The sequence below is a fragment of the Pseudoliparis swirei genome, chromosome 5, assembly GCF_029220125.1.
Source record: "Pseudoliparis swirei isolate HS2019 ecotype Mariana Trench chromosome 5, NWPU_hadal_v1, whole genome shotgun sequence".
NCBI lineage: Eukaryota > Metazoa > Chordata > Actinopteri > Perciformes > Liparidae > Pseudoliparis > Pseudoliparis swirei.
In genome coordinates this window covers 4909685-4924057 of record NC_079392.1, presented here as the reverse complement: position 1 = coordinate 4924057, position 14373 = coordinate 4909685, and the positions used below count along the sequence as shown (strand labels likewise).

At 43.7% G+C, this 14373-nt stretch overlaps 1 protein-coding gene across 1 annotated transcript in view; it reads left to right on the top strand.

The window, feature by feature from the left end:
- Positions 1-14373, top strand: part of LOC130194073 (collagen alpha-1(XXIV) chain-like) — a 107843-nt gene that overhangs the window by 24629 nt on the left and 68841 nt on the right. The window contains exons 5-7 of the mRNA XM_056414954.1: positions 3914-3967; positions 11657-11710; positions 12840-12893. Coding sequence (XP_056270929.1) covers positions 3914-3967; positions 11657-11710; positions 12840-12893 — 162 coding nt within the window. The remainder of the gene's footprint in view (positions 1-3913; positions 3968-11656; positions 11711-12839; positions 12894-14373) is intronic.

Genomic DNA, 14373 nt, shown 5'->3' with positions numbered 1-14373 from the left:
GAGCGGCTCCTGACCTCAGTCGGCAGTTCCGGCAGGTCCTGGGGCTCTGGGTCGGCAGTCTGACGGGTCCTGACCGCCTGCAGCTCCACGGGTCCCGGGCTCGGTCCGGCAGTTCACGGCTCCTGACCTCGGGGTCGGTAGTCTGGGACGGGTCCTGGGGCTCTTGGTCCCAGTCTTCGACGGCTCCTGGACTCAGGGGTCGGCAGTCTGACGGGTCCTGGGCTCTGGGGTCAGTCCGACGGGTCCTGGACCTCGGGTTCCCAGTCTGATGCCTTGACCTCAGGTGTCGCAGCTCCGCTGGTCCTGAGGCTCTGGGTCGGCAGTTCGATAACCGGACTGGGGTCGGGCATGCACGGGTCACGGGAATGGAGTCTGCTCCCAGCGGGTTTCTGGAGGTTCCGAGAACAGGCGGCTCTCCCTCCGCCTGTGCCCGCCCCCATCTCTTCATCCGGGCCAGCATCTGGCCTGCTGCTCATCGCTTCCTTCCTCCTGGTCTGGCCCCTCCCTTTCAGGCACTGGGTCCTCAGGGGCCCACGTTGGGCTCCAATGTAGCAGGCCCGAGGCTGCCACCCGTGGGTTTCCCCCCAGCACCAAGTGATCCGCCAGACCAAGAGGTTTCGCTCCACCACATATTTATTCGCCACTCACACCCATAATCGGCAGACCGTGAAACACGTGCCTCTGCTCACCTCTCCTCCACCTCGAGTGGCAGCTTTAGTGGCCTCGGCCAAGGAGTGATTGCCAATCACCAGCAGCCGAGGCCAAATCAGACACAGCTGCCACAACGTCATGTGACCAGAATGAAGCGTTACAGAGTCACATAAACACATTCAAATCTGAAAACAGACTTCTGTTCGGCCGGATTTTTAAGAGAGCACGACATGCAGACCAGAAGGCAGATAGACAGACGGGGAGACGGGGGTGAGGTGGCAGATAGTAAAACATGTCTCCCTGTAAAAAAGCCTGAGAAAAGCACATCGCTGATACAAAACACGCTCTTAACTCCATAGGCTTAAGTCATAAAGAAGTGGAGACAGAGGGAGGCCTCGGATCGTTATGTGGCAGGAAGCTGAGGGCAGTGTGCGGCGGCACTGCGGTCGTCTGTCTTTACCTCTAATTGTGAACGTCATTAGACGTTCGGTGTGGACGTTGTCATGGAAACAGGCAGGTTTACATCAGAGGTTCTTTTATTTTGGAACTAGATCTGTAGCTGATTGATACAGTGATGAAGATGAAGAGTTTATGGAGGAAGGAGATGCGGTGGATTGTTGTCTTGATGTTTTTGTAACTTTGTTCGTATCACAACGTAGAAATTGTTATTTTTTATCTTTTTTTCCCCTTGAGGACATTCATGTGTTGTACGTTGACCTTGAATACTCTTTAAATCACACTTTGACAAAATCAAATAATCACTTTAAGAGTTTACTTTCTTCATATTTGGTGAAATGCTTATGTGGAAGCCATGGCTCAGATTACTGGCAAAAAAAAGGTGCTCAATTTTAATTTAGCTAGTTCTGTCGGGATGGCTGTTGTAGCCAGAGAGAGAGAGAGAGAGAGAGAGAGGACCGAAATGCTAACAACTTTCCACAAAATCTTTAATCTTCTTCACTAAAAACCAGATCAAACACAAACATGAACTAAACAGTACAAACCAACACTGAGGTTTGGAGACAAACAGAATTTAAATACACAGGGAAGCAGGTGATTGGACACCAGGGAACGAGACACAGGTGGACACAATGAGGGCGGGGCCAGCAATCACACAGGGCGGGTATAAATACCTGAGTCCACATCACCGAGGATCTGACATGGTCAACAAACACAGACAGAAAGGCACAGCGCCTCTACCACCTCAGGCAGCTGAGGAAATTTCTTCTACTCTGGAGCTGTGAGAGCGTCCTGACAGGAAGCATCACAACTGCTCCGCTCAGGACAGGAAGGCTCTGCAGAGAGTAGTGCGTCGGCTGAGCGCACTATGGAACTACACTCCCACCCTGCAGGACTTGTACACCAGGGTGCAGAACCAGAGCAGCAGGATCATGAAGGATCCTCACCACCCCAACAACAGACTGTTTCAGCTGCTGCGGTCAGGCAGGCGCCTCCGTAGTCACGCTGCAGAACAGAGTTTCTTTCCTCAGGCCATCAGGATTGTGAACTCCGACCTCACCAGGACCCCCACCCACACAACTGCCCTCTTAGGCACACACACACACACACACACACTTACTGTAAATATTGGTAAATGGTGTGTGCTTGTTGCACATTCCTGCTGAGCATTGCCACTTTCATTTCACTGCACACCCTGTGTGTGTATGTGACAAATAAAACATCTTGAATCTTGAATCTTGAATCTTGAAAACAATCAGGAACAGGGCAGACGATCACAGGGACAGGAAGTGCAGGGAAACAGAGGACACGAGGGACAGAGCCTTCAAAATAAGACACAAAAACTCCGGATCATGACATCCACGAGCCTCTATGACTCATTGATGAAAGTATTACAACATGTATGTATTTGCAGTGTTACATTAAGTGGGTGTCTTTGGTGACTTTCCCAAAACATCAGTGATGTATTTGTACTTTCAAACAGCTAAACTCTCAGTACAATTCCATTATTTTCATTGGAAGTACTGAATTAATCCAACAGGACATCTAAAGGATGCGTATCTTAAAGAGGACCTTCAAAATATGACAGAGAGAGAGAGAAAGGAAAAAGACTGTTACCTGGTTCCTTGACTGTAGTGCAGAGGAAGCGTGGCCCGCAAGCAGCAGGATAACAGATGTGCAGGAATGTGTGTGTGTGTGTGTGTGTGTGTGTGTGCACACACGCACAAGGCATAGGTGTGATGTTTAAGGAATTATGGCCCCCATGACCGGCGTGGTGGTGTTAGTGGAGCTTCCATGATTAATAATTAATGAAGGTGGTTCCCATTGAGAGATCCGAGCGAGGTATGACAGAGATATTTTTTACTATATTTTATTTCGCATGTTAATCTCTCTTTTAGTTCAGACGGCTCCTGTTTTACGACTTAAATACTTAAAATGTGCCTCAAAATACAATGAATATAATGAGGAAACATGTTACTTACAGAGTCATGAACATAAATAAAGAATAGAAAAGTTAAAAGATTTAAACGGATTCTTCTCAATACCATAACGCATGTGTACAATGTGACTGTAGTTCGGACGGCTGTACAGTTTTGTGCCGAATGTGCACAAAAATATGGGTCAGTGTGCAAAAGTTTACAGTTATGTGCATCGTGTGAAGTTAGTGAGGATACGCCTCTCGGGGGAAGAGACGCAAGAGTCCTGGAAACAGGCATTTAACAAAATGAGCCTCCTTGACTTGGAGCTGTCATTCTAAAGCAGGGGGTGCAGGTTCTGTTTATGGAGAGAACGTGTTGCCATAAACAGCAGTTTTAACTTGTAAACATCATGTCACGATAACAGCAGTGGAATTTAATGTGTGTACGTGCAAGAAAACACGAGTGATATGGAGGTTAGAACGTTAACACCTGTACGAGGCGCTAAAGGGCCGAGAGATCACTCCAAGGACATTGAGAATGTCAATAATGCACATTTCATTCATTACATGTCATTTAGTGTTGTGCTCTCTCACTCTCTCTCTCTCTCTCACTCTCTCTCACTCTCTCTCACTCTCTCACTCTCTCTCTCTCTCTCTCTCTCTCTCTCTCTCTCTCTCTCTCTCTCTCTCACTCTCTCTCTCTCTCACTCTCTCTCTCTCAACCTCTCTCTCTCTCTCTCTCTCTCTCTCTCTCTCTCACTCTCTCTCTCTCTCTCTCTCTCTCTCTCTCTCTCTCTCTCTCTCTCTCTCTCTCACCATCTCTTTCTCTCTCTCTCTCTCTCTCTCACTCGCTTTCTCTCTCTCTCTCTCTCTCTCTCTGTTCTCCAGGGTCCCACCGGTCCACATGGAAGCCCAGGACAGCATGGACCACCTGGGCCCAAGGTGAGTGGCCCTTCTCCCATGGCAGGGCAGACTTAAACAGCCAACACACACACACACACACACACACACACACACACACACACACACACACACACACACACACACACACACACACAACGGTTCTCATTTATAATACGTACTGGGGTCAGAGCTGCGGAGAAGAGCTAGAGAAGTGTGGGTGTGTCTCTGTGTCCACTGATACACACAGGAAGGAAGGAAGACAAGGAGGCAAGGAAGGAAAGGAAGGCAGGCAAGGAAGGGAGGAAGGAAAACAGCAAAATGGTCCCACAGTTACACTCTCACAGGGTCTGTGCAGTGACAAGGATTCTGCTCAGAGAGCCAATCCGCCTCCTTCAGGACGTCGTCCATCAACATGCCATCGTCGTGTCATCAAAGATACAAACGGATACCAGATCGGGAGGAAGCGGCACGCAGAAGAGTCATGACAAACATTTAGAATTGTAAAGCATATTGCAAACAGCTGATGCCGAGCGGCCGACGGGAGTGTGCACGCCTGGCCACAATAATGTGAACACTCGATGACGTGCTCAATCAAGCTTCAGGGAAAGGAAACTTAACCCGGAATAACGTACAAAATATTTGGTTGTAGAATGTCCTTTGTCTGTATTTGTGTGTATTTGTCTGTATTTGTGTGTATTTGTGTTGTGTGTATTTGTCTGTATTTGTGTGTATTTGTTGTCTCCCACTCACACAATTAACTAAGACGTCGATAATTTGAGAACAATTGAAGGAAACCTCACATTGCAAAGTATGATTTATTAACACACTTGTTCACGTTCCTGTCGCATATACGTTTACAACATCTGAATAGGTGATTGTTGGAATATATCTTTTCAATAGGTTCAATAATACACGACCGTTCAAAAGTTTGGGGTCATCCAGACAATTTTGTGTCTTCCATGAAAACTCACTTTTATTTATCAAATGAATTGAAAATTGAATAGAAAATATAGTCAAGACATTGACAAGGTTAGAAATAATGATTAATATTTGAAGTATTAATTTTGTTCTTCAAACTTCAAGCTCAAAGGAAGGCCAGTTGTATAGCTTATATCACCAGCATAACTGTTTTCAGCTGTGCTAACATAATTGCACAAGGGTTTTCTAATCAGATATTAGTCTTCTAAGGCGATTAGCAAACACAATGTACCATTAGAACACTGGAGTGATAGTTGATGGAAATGGGCCTCTATACACCTCTGGAGATATTTCATTAGAAACCAGACGTTTCCACCTAGAATAGTCATTTACCACATTAACAATGTATAGTGTGTGTTTTTGATTAATGTTATCTTTATTGAAAAAACAGTGCTTTTCTTTGAAAAATGAAGACATTTCTAAGTGACCCCAAACTTTTGAACGGTAGTGTATATTAAATATATTCTGAAAATAATAGAAAGAAATGGGCATATGTCAAGAAAAAATCCATATGGTCGTGTATTTATTTGTATTTCGTGCTCAATCTGTATTATACACTCATGGCGTTTCAGTTGAATTGAGTTAAATTATTTTGTTGTGACAACTTCTCTTAAATCAGAACAATACAAGTGACAAAGAACACCCACTTTAACCAGATGGCTGACGTTGTGGCAGTTAAAATCTTCAAAGTCGTGCTTTTTCCCCCCATAACCCTGAATGTCACGTCAAAGAAGTGGTGATAAATATGTTTATAATGGTCCAGCTGGTTGGATTTGGAACTCGTTATTGGAAAGTAACATAAAGATTTCAAAGACGGGGATGAAAGCGTGAGGTCTCTCTCCCTCCCTCTCTCTCTCTCTTTATTGTCATCGTACAATGACGACAATGTCTAGCTGCGAGAAATCAAAAGTATATTGTATTTCGCTCGATTCCAAATCGTCAGATATTGTTTTGACGCCATCTCCTCTCTCAGGCAAAACATCAGACTTTATAGTTTTATAGTCGTCTGCCTGAACATGTTGAGAGAACGAGGCCAAATTATAAAAGCTATTCCGATAAAATTCTTCTCTGCAAAAAAAAAAAAAGACTTTAAAACCTGAAAAATGGTCAATTCTTCCCCAAAATATATTTAATTATTCCCAGTAAAAGCAGAGAGCTGACGCGAGTTGAGAAGTCGGGACCTTTTTTTTCCGCACGCACCTTTAAAAATTGAAGTTGTTACTAAAAACGAATGTTTAGAATTACTATTATTTTCAGCCTGAACACAACCCAAACTCGGATCACGTCTGTGAAATGTTTACGCGACTCTTGCCAGAATCTGTCAAACCTCCCACGCCGGGCTCGGGGTTGTTTTTCAGGACCACCAATCAGCAAAAAGCCGCACATGTTGCTTCCTCTACGTGACACAGCTGTAGAGATCCTACCAGGTATCATCGTGTATTTTAAGTAAAGTAAAGTTCAAGTTCGAGTTTTTGATCAAAAGGCATCGATAATGCCGCGTTTGTTCCCCCCCCACCTGAAGAGTGAATCTCATCTGCTCACAGAGTGGGATCAATAAACCAGACGCAGCCAGATGTGTGTAAGAGTGATAATAATGAGCCATTGTGCGAATGGCTGCAGGAGACAACCAGTTGACCAGAAATCCCCCCCCCCCTCCTCCCATCGCAGGTATTGTCGGGTAGTCTCCGGGCTAGTCCCGCCTCCTTGGCCATGACGCTGACTTCATATGAAGAGAAAATGAAAGAAAATAAGCATTTTTCTCAAAAAAATCTCTTGTAATTGTGTTTCCTCCCCAGCATGGGGACCAGATGTAAAGTAACGGATGCTTTGACACGACTGATTAAGGATGTGAGGACGCGCCAGAGTAGCTGCAGTGAGTGAAGGAACAGTCCGGCCAGAGAAGCTGGAACAAAGGACAAGTGGATGGTCCACTCCTCCCCACCTTCTTCTTCTTTTATGATGTGAAACCTTTTGCTCGTGAGAGGATAGCTCCTCATTTGGAGCGGTAACACATTATACTGCATATCAGGGGCGTTTGTAGGATTCAAAAGAAGGGGGGGAGGGGTGGGGGCTAAGTCCCTAGGGGAGCGGCACCCCTCGGTATGTTTGATGTCCATTGTTTCCTACAGTTCATAGATTGGTTCAATCAGAAAGTGACGTTCTCTGTAGTTTTGCTGCATTCAGTATCTGAAAACACAAGAGACAGAATGTCAGGGTCATAGTGATATGTTCTGTTCATTTTGGACACTATGGACAGAACATGGTTCTTTAAAGAACCATCACCTACTGAAGAACCATTCTGTCATTTGAGACACCTTTATAGGTTCTTTAAAGAACCCTGGTTTGAAAGGTTCTTTGTGGAACTAGAAATGGTGCCTTAAAGAACCATTCTTTAAGGTTCTTTGAAGAACTATTTAAGGACATGGTTCTTTAAAGAACCCTGGTATGAAAGGTTCTTTGTGAAACCAAAAATGGTGCCTTAAAGAACCATTATTTGAAGGTTCTTTGAGACATCTTTATAGGTTCTTTGAAGAACTCTTTAAGGAAATGGTTCCTTAAAGAACCCTGTTTTTTTAAAGATTCTTTGTGGAACCAAAAATGGTGCCTTAAAGAACCATTTTTTAAGGTTCTTTGAAGAAGTATTTAAGGACATGGTTCTTTAAAGAACCCTGGTTTTTAAAAGGTTCTTTGTGGCAGCATAAATGGTGCCTTAAAGAATCATTTTTGAAGGTTCTTTGAGACACCTTTATTGGTTCTTTGAAGAACTCTTTAAGGTTGTAGTTCTTTCAAGAACCCTGGTTTGAAAGGTTCTTTGTGAAACCAAAAATGGTGCCTTAAAGAACCATTATTTGAAGGTTCTTTGAGACACATTTATAGGTTCTTTGAAGAACTATTTAAGGAAATGGTTCCTTAAAGAACCCTGTTTTTTTAAAGATTCTTTGTGGAACCAAAAATGGTGCCTTAAAGAACCATTTTTTAAGGTTCTTTGAAGAAGTATTTAAGGACATGGTTCTTTAAAGAACCCTGGTTTTTAAAAGGTTCTTTGTGGCAGCATAAATGGTGCCTTAAAGAATCATTTTTGAAGGTTCTTTGAGACACCTTTATTGGTTCTTTGAAGAACTCTTTAAGGTTGTAGTTCTTTAAAGAACCCTGGTTTGAAAGGTTCTTTGTGAAACCAAATATGGTGCCTTAAAGAACCATTATTTGAAGGTTCTTTAAGACACCTTCATAGGTTCTTTGAAGAACTCTTTAAGGAAATGGTTCTTTCAAGAACCCTGGTTTGAAAGGTTCTTTGTGGAACCAAAAATGGTGCCTTAAAGAACCATTATTGGAAGGTTCTTTGAGACACCTTTATAGGTTCTTTGAAGAACTCTTTAAGGAAATGGTTCTTTAAAGAACCCTGGTTTGAAAGGTTCCGACAGTTCATAGATTCGTTGAAGAAGAGCGCAATTTGCGTCAAACGCGTTTCCCCGTAGAAATTCTCGTCTATCCCAACCATCCGCGTCCGTACGTTGACTTTGCTTCATGGGATCAACTCACAACGCTTTTGATGTGAACGCACCTGTACCAGTTCATTGACTTTGAGCTCACCTCATTGGCCGTAATCCCGGCTCTCGTCGACGAGACACGTTACCTGGAAGCCCCCCTTTAAAACAGGCCTAACCGCGGCCCTGCTGCGTACAGCTACAAGACAAAGACACATATATCCAAGTACTTTGAATGAATTATGATCTCTCTGTCTGACGCACACAGGAGAGAGGAATGTTCTGTTTTCCTCCCAGATTAATCCGTCAGCACAGCAACACGGATCTATTTGTTCTCCGTCACCTTTGACCTCTGCTGTTTTCCACCGAGGGCGTCTGATTGGTGCATTATGCTCGCCACCTGCTCGCTTCACGGTCCCTTCAACCCACATTCGTTTGTTCGCAGAAAACACAACATCGGCTCATCTAATCCCGCAGTGACCTGTCACTGAGTCATCCTCACATCCCCCGAGCCCCCCCCCCCTGCTGCCGCGGAGGCGGAATAGAGTGATTGAGGGACTCTTTGTCTCGGCTTTAGGAAAAAGATATCTCTTGTTGAAATGTGTTTGGTTTCCAGGGTGAATACCAAGGTGCATATACTCTCCCCCCCCCCCCCCCGAAGCTGAGTTTAGCGGATGTGTTTGAAGCACGGAAAAAAACTGAAATGTTATGACAATACGTTTGCACAATTTAAATGCTGACTTTTACAAACCGAAAGAAGCCGTGGTGTTTCTGCTGCGGTCGACCTTCTGCTCTCAAGCTTCTCTCAGCCTCGCTCACCGTCACTCGAAACTACGGAAACTTGATGCTCATAATCTACGGAGGAAAATATATGTTGTAAGGCAGTGGCTCTTCACCTTATTGGAGGTGCTGAACCCTGCTAGCTTCATCAGTGCACCAGCCGAACCCTTCGGAATTGGAAAAATAAAATACGATTTCTTCAAAACATAGGTATATATTTTATGAGTAGACAAATAAGTGCACAAAATCCCGTTGTTCAAAGAACAAAATGTGAATTTCCCACAAAAACATAACTTTACTTCAAATCAATGTGACTTCTGTTGCCTTTCAGATACGAGTTCAGAAATGCGCGGCTTCACCTCAGAAAAGTTATCGCTCTCGTTATCGCAACAAAGTCTGTTCCTCTTAGTTTTCATGTCCACCATCCTCAAAAAAGGATTGGAAAGAAGAAAAATGGCGCGTTGGCAAAATTTCGGCAGCCAATTTTTTTACCACCGACAAAAGAGCCCGACATTTCTCTCGTGTACCGTGACCCCTGCCGACCCCTGAGAGTGACTCACCCCTGGGGGTCGATCTAATGTGTCAGACAATGGCTGAGCACCCCACAACCGAACCAGCTGAAAGTCAATGTTTTCATGTCTTCGGTGTCCTATTCAGACGTCCTTGGTACTGCACACCTGATCAAACACCATTTTCTACATTATTCTATATCATATTGTAGCGTATTGGTTGATACTTCATGTTTTCTTACTTTCCAAACCCTTTTTTTTATCATTCACTAGTGAGCACAATGACAATATATAGTTTTAAATGAGATTTAGAGATGAAACAATCACATTTCTGTCAATACAGTTTGATGCTGTGAAACATAACCTGCACGTATATATATATATATATATATATATATATATATATATATATATATATATATGTCCTGTGTATGTATTTTTCAAACACGGTCAGATCCTGTAGCTGTAGGTGTTGCATAGACGTGTGGTCGAGTGAGAGAGAGAGAGAGAGGGAGAGAGAGGGAGAGGGAGAGAGAGAGAGAGAGAGAGGAGAGAGAGAGAGAGAGAGAGACAGTGTTCAGAGTATAAATGTGATAGTATTAGATTTCAGTTTTTATATGAATATGCATAGATGTCAAAGCCAACTTTTTTTTTAAATAACATTAATTCTCTTTAAAAGAGTTATCTAGAAAAACACATGTTTGACAAAAGCATAATTACAATGTTGAATTTGTTTAATTAAAAAAATCCTCAAACATAGCTTCACCATGCCATGTGATATGATATCTGTTTTAATAACATGTTTTACTGAACATTTACCCTCTGAGGTAGAAATATTGTGTTTCTCCATTCAGCCTAAACACACAGAGACATTATCTCCGTGTCAGCATCGCTCAGCCCGTTAAGTGAAGTGTCCCAAGACGGCTGCTCCGTCATAACTGGAGATGCTCTCTGTAATATTGTTTGTCTTTAAAATACATTTCTTGATATCTGACGATAGAATACATGTCGTCAGCTCGGGAAGCGAGCCCCAGAACCTTCTGAAATGTAATATTACTGTTCTGTGGAAATGCACTTAACATCAGCTCCATCCTGGCCGACTCTTTGACTTCTGGAATCACACATGTGGTCTGGGACGACACGGGAACCGAGCGAGGTCTGGACCCTCAAAGGCTTTCGTGTGACTCGCTTAGTCACCGTGCAGAAATGCGGACGGCACGTCTGCCATTATTTCCGAGATCTGTTCTGATATATATAAAAAAGGGAGTGTTCTTACACTGAAAGATCAAGGACGGGGCCTCTAGAAGCTGCAGACTGAAATTCCTAAACGACATAAAACCAAAATAAAAATGTTGTGTGCAAGATGAACTCATTTCTGGGCCTTTTTGAATTACTTGTTGTTTTTAAAAAGTCATTTTAAATGGTATTGATAGTTAAAGTAAGCATCCCTACCATTCACTGATGTGGGTGAACTGTGTGGGTTATCGTCTCTTTAAAGGCACACACACACACACACACACACACACACACACACACACACACACACACACACACACACACACACACACACACACACACACACACACACACACACGCCTTGAAATACACTCCGATCAGACCCATTCATTCAAAGTTAAAGGAGTGTGTGAGTGGAAGGACTTATTTTTATTTTTTAAACTGCTCTACAGCTCATGATGGAACGTTAGTCCCTTCACCTCTATTTGGTCACTTTACTGTCCTTTCACTTCTATTTGGTCACTTTACTGTCCTTCACCTCTATTTGGTCACTTTACTGTCCTTCACCTCTATTTGGTCACTTTACTGTCCTTTCACTTCTATTTGGTCACTTTACTGTCCTTTCACTTCTATTTTAAAAAAGTGTGGGAGGTTTATTGACTTCAATAAAGTCGACTCTTCGTGTGGCGCTGCCTTCAGAGGAGCTGCATCTCAGACCATGTGACCTGCTTCTATTCCAGGACTCGAAGGGAGACCCGGGGCTGTCTCCAGGCCAGGCTCCACCCGGAGAGAAGGTGAGAACCCTCTAGTCCTCTAGTCCTCTAGGCCTCTAGCCCTCTAGCCCTCTACTCCTCTGTGCTCCTCTAGTCCTCTCGTCCTCTAGTCCTCTGTGCTCCTCTAGTCCTCTAGTCCTCTCGTCCTCTAGTCCTCTACTCCTCTGTGCTCCTCTACGCCTCTAGTTCTCTACTCCTCTGTGCTCCTCTAGTCCTCTGTGCTCCTCTGTGCTCCTCTACTCCTCTAGTTCTCTACTCCTCTGTGCTCCTCTAGTCCTCTAGTTCTCTACTCCTCTGTGCTCCTCTAGTCCTCTGTGCTCTTCTAGTCCTCTAGTCCTCTACTCCTCTGTACTCCTCTAGTCCTCTACTCCTCTGTGCTCCTCTAGTCCTCTACTCCTCTGTGCTCCTCTAGTCCTCTGTGCTCCTCTAGTCCTCTACTCCTCTGTGCTCCTCTAGTCCTCTGTGCTCCTCTAGTCCTCTAGTCCTCTACTCCTCTGTGCTCCTCTAGTCCTCTAGTCCTCTACTCCTCTGTGCTCCTCTAGTCCTCTGTGCTCCTCTAGTCCTCTAGTCCTCTGTGCTCCTCTAGTCCTCTGTGCTCCTCTACTCCTCTGTGCTCCTCTAGTCCTCTGTGCTCCTCTACTCCTCTGTGCTCCTCTAGTCCTCTAGTCCTCTACTCCTCTGTGCTCCTCTAGTCCTCTGTGCTCCTCTACTCCTCTGTGCTCCTCTAGTCCTCTAGTCCTCTACTCCTCTGTGCTCCTCTAGTCCTCTACTCCTCTGTACTCCTCTAGTCATCTCTGCTCCTCTACTCCTCTCTACTCCTCTGTGCTCCTCTGTGTAACAAAGCTTTTCATCATCTGACAATGATTTTTGTCTTGAGGCATTTCTTTTGGACACATATATGTATATATTTAGTTGAATGAATGAATATTCTTTTGAACCTCTGCTCTGTTGTTTATTAGTCATCGGGAAAATGAAGATGTGTTCAGAGTCACCTGATTAATACTAAATGTATTCACTTGTGTCAGACAGCTAAAGTAAAGACACAACTTTATGGTCATGTCATACTAAGTATTCATCGTCACAAGCTTTCATAATTCACTCTCGGTGACGATGGAGTGCGTCACACTCTCTTCTCCATGTGCACCAACAGGGGGACCGAGGGGCACCCGGTCTGACGGGGCCAGGTGGATTTCAGGGTCCAACGGTAAGATTCAGTTTCATCTTCTAGATTGTAGGGGAGGGTCCAAGAAAAAAATCCATTCACCTGTGTGTTGTTATTTTTTTTCATGTTTCTGAACTATTTTTAATTTTTTAAATTTGTATCAACATTTAGATTTCCCAGAGTTAAAGTTCCCGGAGGTTTTTCTTTTTACTGTGAAAAAAGTTTTTAAAAATATCAGAGGAGGCTCACATATGATGAGTTCATACATGTTTGAGAGGAAGTTAAGAGTCAAGAGCATGCATACACACACACACACACACACACACTGAGTTCTCCCTTAGTGTGAGCCACAGACATGAACTGAGGCCTCTGGTGGTCTCTCGTGGTCAGTGTTGGGTTACCCTGTCACAGACAGTCTGCAGACCACCCTGCTTCCTGCCTCTCTTCATTCTTTCTTTTTGTTTATCTCAATAGAAAGAAACATTAGACATCAAACACCTTTTCTTGCTTATTATTATTTCATTTTATTTTCATTCTTCTTCACTATCTTTACATACATATTTGCACGCATCTCTTTCTGCGTTATTGCCCCTCTCTCTCTCTCTCTCCCCCCTCGCTTTTAAACTTGATTAGGCTTTGAGGTCAAAGTGTCCTTCCTCACCGTAAACCTCCCGTTAGCGTAGCGAGCCGAGAGCGAGTCGAACCCACCAATAGAAACTCCTCGCTCATTCGGCGGCCTAAGCCTCGCCCACTACGTCCAAAATCTACTCGTAGATTTTTGTTTTCGTCAGCGGGTTTTTTTTTTTTTTGAGAACAAATATTTGGGATTTGCAGCAGCACATTCTAGTTTCATCAGCAAAACTAACAATTAATTTACTTACAAATGAGAAATTTGTGTAATAAAGACACAAATCTACCTTCATAGAATAGTTCAGCCAAGTACGCCCTAACCAGCCATTTCTATGTAAAAAATGCCATAAGTGATTACATATAGAATATATAACACTTCTATTTTATTTTGAAATTATTTATTATTATATAACACTTATATTGTATTTTGAAATTATTTATTATTATATAACACATATATTTTATTTTGAAATTATTTTTGAAATTAATTAATTTTTATAAATGTTTTTGTTTACAAATCTCATGTAATAAAAAATAAAAAACTTCACGTACCCCCAGGGGTAGTACACATACCCCCCATTTGAGAACACCAGATCCTGCCGCTGCCTCGGCCTCATCCACACAGTTGTCCTCTAGTCGCCTCTCATCGAAGCTTTGAGTCTCGTCTCCACGTAGCTTGCCTTCACCTTGACTCCCCAGGGGGCCGGCCCAGTGTTTGCAGCAGCTGAACCCAATACGCCCCGGCACGTGAACCGGTGCCCTCACAAGTATTTCCAGAGGAAATGAACGTCTCGGGTCCCGATGCTATCCGCCCCTCCGAGTCGGCCTTATATGGAGAGGGAAGGTGTGTGTGTGTCACACGATGGAGTCAACGCTACCAAGCAAGAAGGTC